The sequence below is a fragment of the Symphalangus syndactylus genome, chromosome 23 (genome assembly GCF_028878055.3).
Source record: "Symphalangus syndactylus isolate Jambi chromosome 23, NHGRI_mSymSyn1-v2.1_pri, whole genome shotgun sequence".
Classification (NCBI taxonomy): domain Eukaryota; kingdom Metazoa; phylum Chordata; class Mammalia; order Primates; family Hylobatidae; genus Symphalangus; species Symphalangus syndactylus.
This window is the reverse complement of record NC_072445.2, coordinates 67775681-67781831: the sequence shown is the minus strand read 5'-3', so window position 1 is coordinate 67781831 and position 6151 is coordinate 67775681. Positions and strand designations below refer to the sequence as shown.

The 6151-nt window shown below is 43.0% G+C and overlaps 1 protein-coding gene across 1 annotated transcript; it reads left to right on the top strand.

The window, feature by feature from the left end:
- Positions 1–868: 868 nt before the first annotated feature.
- Positions 869–1395, top strand: LOC129473181 (protein FAM136A-like). The gene has a single exon (XM_055263409.2). It carries the CDS (start codon positions 937–939, stop codon positions 1303–1305), a length of 369 nt encoding a protein of 122 aa, XP_055119384.2. The 5' UTR covers positions 869–936; the 3' UTR covers positions 1306–1395.
- Positions 1396–6151: the final 4756 nt, after the last annotated feature.

Sequence of the window (6151 nt, the reverse complement as noted above, 5' to 3'; positions counted from 1 at the left end):
GATCCTCAAATAAAATAATCTCACAAAACATGTACACGCTGTCTGTGCTGAAAACTAAAAAAGCTGATAAAAGACACCAAAGAAGGTCTAAATAAATGGAGAAAGACAGCGTGTTCATGAATTAGAAGAATCAATATTAAAAAGATGACAATTCTTCCCAAATTTATACATACACTTAATACAATTGCAATCAAAATCCCAGAGAATTTTTAGGAGACATAGACAGGTTGATTCAAAAAATTTATACAGAAAAGCAAAGAAGCTAGAATAGTTAGAACAATTTTGAAAAAGAAGAATAGATTGGATTTACCCTGCACAATTTTAAAATTTACCCTAAAGGTACTTTAATTAACAAACACAGTGTGATATTAGCAAAGGAATAGATGCAAGATAAATGAAACAGTAGAGGTGAGAGGAATAGATCCCCATACATATGGCCAATGGATTTTTAATCTTTTTTAAAATTAATACCCTATTATTATTATTACTATTATTCGTGACAGGATCTCACCGTTGCCCAGGCTGGACTGAAGTGGCACAATCATGGCTCACTGCAGGCTTGACTTCCTGGGCTTCAGTGATCCTCCCACCTTGGCCTCCCACAGCTGATACCACAGGTGTGCACCACCATGCCCGGCTAATTTTTTTATTTTTGGAAGAGATGGGGTTTTGCCATGTTGCCCAAGCTGGATTTGAACTCCTGAGCTCAAGCTATCCACCCGCCTCGGCCTCACAAAATGCTGGGATTACAGGTGTGAGCCACTGTGCCTGCCAAGACTTAATTTTTTTATAATAGTTTAGATTTCTAGAAAAATTAAGCAGAGCAGGGTAGCGCAGTGTCACCACGGCAAAGCTGCAGCAGCTGCGGGTGCAGGATTTGGTTGGACTCCACGGTGGAGTCTGGAAAGAGAGAACATCTGGAAGACACAGGGTCTCATGTTCTGGTGCAGCGCCAGCTGTTGTGAGGACAGACAGGCATCCACGCAGCAGGTGCGCCAGTGCATCAAGTGCTGCCCTGTGCCTCTGGCTCAAGTCCAGGCCTTGGTCACCAGTGAGTTGGAGAAGTTCCAGGACCATCTGGCCCGGTGCACCGTGCATTGCAATGACAAAGCCAAAGATTCAATAGATGTGGGAAGTAAGGAGCTTCAGATGAAGCAGCAGCTGGACAGTTGTGTGACCAAGTGTGTGGATGACCACATGCACCTCATCCCAACTATGACCAAGACGATGAAGGAGGCTCTCTTATCCATTGAGAAACAAAAGTCTTTGCCAGTGGCCAATGAGGGCAAGAATGTATTTTTATAAGGAATTGGGAATTTTAGTCTTTTAAGCAAAGTTTATGAACGAACAAATAAAGGATGGCCACAAGTGTAAGGCATACGTCACTTGCCTCTGGACACTGGTTCTTTTATGTTTCAGTCCTCAAAAGGGAAGTGGAAAAAAGTGGTGCTAAATTGGGTCAGAGATATTATGGGAGAGTTTTAGAGCTTAGATTTCCTGTGGCCAGTGCTTGTCCTGGAAGTAAGGATCCCCTCTGTAACAAGCCAGAGCCCTCCAAGGTACCAGACTCTTCTTACTACACAGGTACCAATAGGCTGGCAGGCTAGAGTTGATGGAGTTTGAGAAGAGATATTTTCTCTTTGTTGCCAACATCCTGTTTGCTGCAAGTGTCACTGCACCATTTTCCATAAGCTGTGAAGCAAAATCCATGAGGTCACTAACTCAGACGGGAAAAAAAGTTTTCTGGGTCTTTTTTTTTTTTTTTTTTTTTGGTTTTGTGTAATTTATACAAGGGCATACAAGTTGATTTTAAGATGTGCAATTGGGAGGGAGATAGTTTGAATAAGAGCTTCAAAAAGTTCCTTGTGGATCCCCATTTTTGGTCATCAAGATGTGGATGTGTATTTCTTAAAATTATCACATGCTGCATCTTTCAGCCTGGAGACCATGCAAACACATGAGAAGCGATGACACACTAATTATGGGAAGCAGAACTTCCCTCTTACCGGCTGATGGGCCCTGAGGCTGTGTGTAGCAAAATGACAGGGCAATCTTGCAGTAACACTTTCACCTTGAAGAGAAGGGGGTTTTGATTGGGATATGTACTAATATCAATGACTGAACAGTAAAAGAGGAGCAGTTGGCTACTTGATTGATTATAAGAGAGTTATGAAGTACTGGATTTGGAAAAACTTGCTTTTTATAGAACGGAATGGAATGAAAGCCTAAACCTAGCATTACTTAGCCCCCTGAATTAACAGAGCCCAATTGAGACAAACCCCTGTTGCTACTATAAATGGAATTATTTCATAATTTATTTGACTTGTTCATTTCACATGTATAGAAACACAGCAGATTTTTGTGTGTCGATTTTGTATCCTACAATTTTTCTGAATTCATTTATTAGCCCTAGTAGTGTTCTTGTGGGTTCTTGGGGATTTCCTATATTAAGATCATTTCATTTGGGACTAAGGATAGGTTTACTTCTTCCTTTCAAATTTGGATGCCTTTTATTTCTTCTTGTTTAACTGCTGTAGATAGAACTTTCAGTACAATGTTGAATAGTAGTGGGTAAAGTAAACGTCTTTGTCTTGTGTCTGATCTTAGGGAGAAAGATTTTAGTCATTCACCATTGAGTATGATTTTAGAGTGGATTCTTCTTAAATACAGTTTATCACAGGTTCCCTTCTATTTATCACAATTCTCTTCTATTCCTAATTTTCTATGTGTTTTTATCATGAAAGGGTGCTGGATTCTGTCAAATGCCTTTTCTATATCTATTGGGATAATCATGTATTTGGGTTTTTTTTTGTTCTATTAATGTCATGTCTTCCAATAATTGATTTTCTTACCTTGAACCACTCTCACATTCCTGGGCAAAATGTCACTTGATCATGGTGTGTAATCCTTTTAATATATGTTGAATTTGGTTAAATCTGCCAGACAGTAACACTTTGTACTCAATACTAAGAAGTACTAATGGGCTGGGCACAGTGGCTCACACCTGTAATCCCAGCACTTTGGGAGGCCGAGGCGGGCGGATCACAAGGTCAGGAGATCAAGATCATCCTGGCCAACATGGTGAAACCCCGTCTCTACTAAAAATACGAAAATTATCTCGGCATGGTGGTGCGCGCCTGTAATCCCAGCTACTCAGGAGGCTGAGGCAGGAGAATCGCTTGAACCAGGGAGTTGGAGGTTGCAGTGAGCTGAGATCACGCCACTGCACTCCAGCCTGGCGACAGAGCAAGACTGTCTCAGAAAAAAAAAAAAAAAAAAGATGTACTAATGAAGATTTTACATTTATCAGCATAAAGAGACAGAAATAACTCTCTTATCTGTACCTTAGGAGTTCTTGGAGTTAGTTGTATCTCTCTCTCTCTTTTTTTTTTGGTAAACTGTGCCATTTTTCAGTAATCTGGTTTTAATTTCAGGTTTTAATTTTTTATTTTTTTGAGATGAGGTCTCCCTGTTGCACAGGCTGGGGTTCATTGCAGCCTTGAACTCCTGGTTTCAAGCGATCCTCCCACCTCAGCCTCCCAAGGAGCTAGGACTACAGGTGTGTGCCACCATGCCTGGCCAATTTTTATATTCTTTGTAGAGATGGAGTCTTGCTTTGTTCCTCTAGCTAGTTGAACTCCTGGCCTCTAGTGATCCTCCTGCCTTGGCCTCCCAAAGTGCTGGAATTGCAGGCATGAGCCAGTATGCCTGACTGAGTGATGGATCTTAGTGAGCTCGGAGCTACCTCCAGGGCAGGCAGTGAGCTTGGTCCCCAAGAGCAAACAGAAGTGTCAGAAGCAGTGATCCTGCTGGACTCCCTGTTCCTGCTGTCCCCTCCTGGGAAGCACAACAGGAGGACTCCTGATGGCCTCCTCTTCAGGCAGGCAGAGTGCTGAGCTGTGATCTTTGTCTCTGTGCCACATCATTTACCTGACTCATGGTAATGTGTGTTGCACAAATATAAATAGAACCAACTGGTTAAGAGAATTTTTGAAATTAAAAAACATTTGAAAGGAGTTTGGGGCAGAGAGTGTATTCTTAAAATCTCTGCTTGTATCAGGCATTTTGTAGCTGTTTTACTGCTGTCTACAGGATGGAGGGGGAATGAGAATTTGGGGGAAATCTTGGTATCTGAGAAGGCAAATACCTGTGGATTGTCTTGGACCACGCTCTCCATCTAGTTGCATGATGGTGGGGGCGGGGATAATGGGTGTGTGGTGGGTATGGGGGCATTGCCTGGATTTTCAGATTTGACTGTTTCTCCCAGTAGAAAAAGCGCTTCCATGTGAGAAGTTCAGAGCCTGGACAAATCTAGAAAAGATCACTAAGTGAAGTTCAAGTTTGCCTTTCCAGAGTGAAGCTGGTGGAGAGTTATGGCTTGGAGTCTTTTCTTTGAAGTTGAGGAATGACTGGTGGTTTTTGGAAGCCAAGGCCGACTTTTCTGGGATGTCAACTAGGAAGAATATGCCCTGGTTCCAGCTGACCCACAGGTGCTTTGCAGAGGCCAGGGAGGAAGGCACAGGGTGACTGTGGCCTGCACAGTGGTCAGGAGTGCCCTGGGCAGCAGAACAGAACAGAATAAAATTTTGCGCAGACCACTCTTTCCTTTTCTTCATCAGGCACCACAAAACCAGCAGCATTTTGTTCTAGGGCAGGCTCTCTTCTCATTGAAGTGCAGTCGCTCTTCATGCACCCCCTCCCTTCTGCCTACTTTGCCCTCACTTAAATCTTGTGGGGTAAAAATCAATGCAGCACTTCCAGTAGCCAAATGCAGCATGAGCACCAGGTTTGAGGACAGCTGGCCTGAGCATCACATAGCCGCTGGGAATGGCTGAGGCACAGACGGGTGCAGTTTGGGCCAAGGGGGCTATGCTGGTTTTGGGGCACTGGGGAGCCCTGAGTGGTGCTGCCCTCCCCTGCATACCCTGGAACGGCCTGCTTCTGTCCCAGGCTGTGCCTGTTCTTTGTGGATGTCTGCAGGAGCTTCTTGGGGATTCAAGGACCCCCCAATATGCCCCTGTATCCTGGGATCTTTTCAAAGCTCTCCCCCAGCTCCCCCATCAATCCCATGCCGCCATGCTCACCAGGAAATGCCAGTGTTCAGGCCCCCTGGATTGCAAAGCCAGAGATCTTGATGGGTTCACCCTGCAGCCACCCAGGGCCGTTGAGACTCCTAGGCAGTTGAGACAAAGTGACTCTCCCTCCTTCAGTGCCACACAGACACCTACATGTCCCACCCTCATGGAGTCCTTTGTGAAAACAATCCCAATTCATGAACAAGGCATGTTTCTCCATTTGTTAAAGTCCTTTTAAATTTATCTCAGTATTGTTTTGCAGTTTTCAGTATATAGATATGTATTTTACATCTTTTGTAAGACTTATACATAAGTACATATTATTTTGGATGTTTATAAATTATACTGTCTACTGATTTCAATTTGATTATTTGTTGTTAGCATACAGAAATACAATTGGTTTTTGTATTTCAACCTTGATAACTTGCTACAGTCACTTATTTTAGTAGCCTTTTGTAGATCTCATTGAATTTTCTACAGACGATTATATCTCTTGCTACTAATGACATTTCTTCTTCCTTTCCAATCTGTTCTTTTTCTTGGCTTACTGCACTGAGTAGAACCTACAGCAAAGGGCATTTTGTCATCGGTAAGTATGATATTAGCTATAGGTTTTTCACAGTTGCTCTTTATCAAGTTGAAAAAGTTCTATTTCTAGTTTGCTGAGAGTTTTTATCACAAATGGATGTAGGATTTTGTCAAATGCTTTTTTTGTATCTTTGAGATGATCATATTTTTGTTTAGATTGTTAATACCGTGGCATGGTGGCACATGCCTGTAGTCCCAGCTACTCAGGAGGTTGAGGCAAGAGGATCACTTGAGCCCAGGAGGTGGAGGCTACAGTGTACTATAGTCATGCCTGTAAACAGCCACTACACTCCAGCCTGGAAAACACAGGGAGAACTCAACTTGAAAGATAAATAGTTAAGGTTTTTGTTTCTTTGTTTGCTTGTTTGTTTGAGATGAAGTCTCGTTCTGTTGCCCAGGCTGGAGTGCACTGGTGTGATCTCGGCTCACTGTAACCTCCGCCTCCCCGGTTCAAGAGATTCTGTCTCAGCCTCCCCAGTAGCTGGGAC

Coding starts and splice junctions, on each gene's coding strand:
- LOC129473181 (XM_055263409.2), top strand. CDS start 937: ATGTTCTGGTGCAGCGCCAGCTGTTGTGAGGACAGACAGGCATCCACG.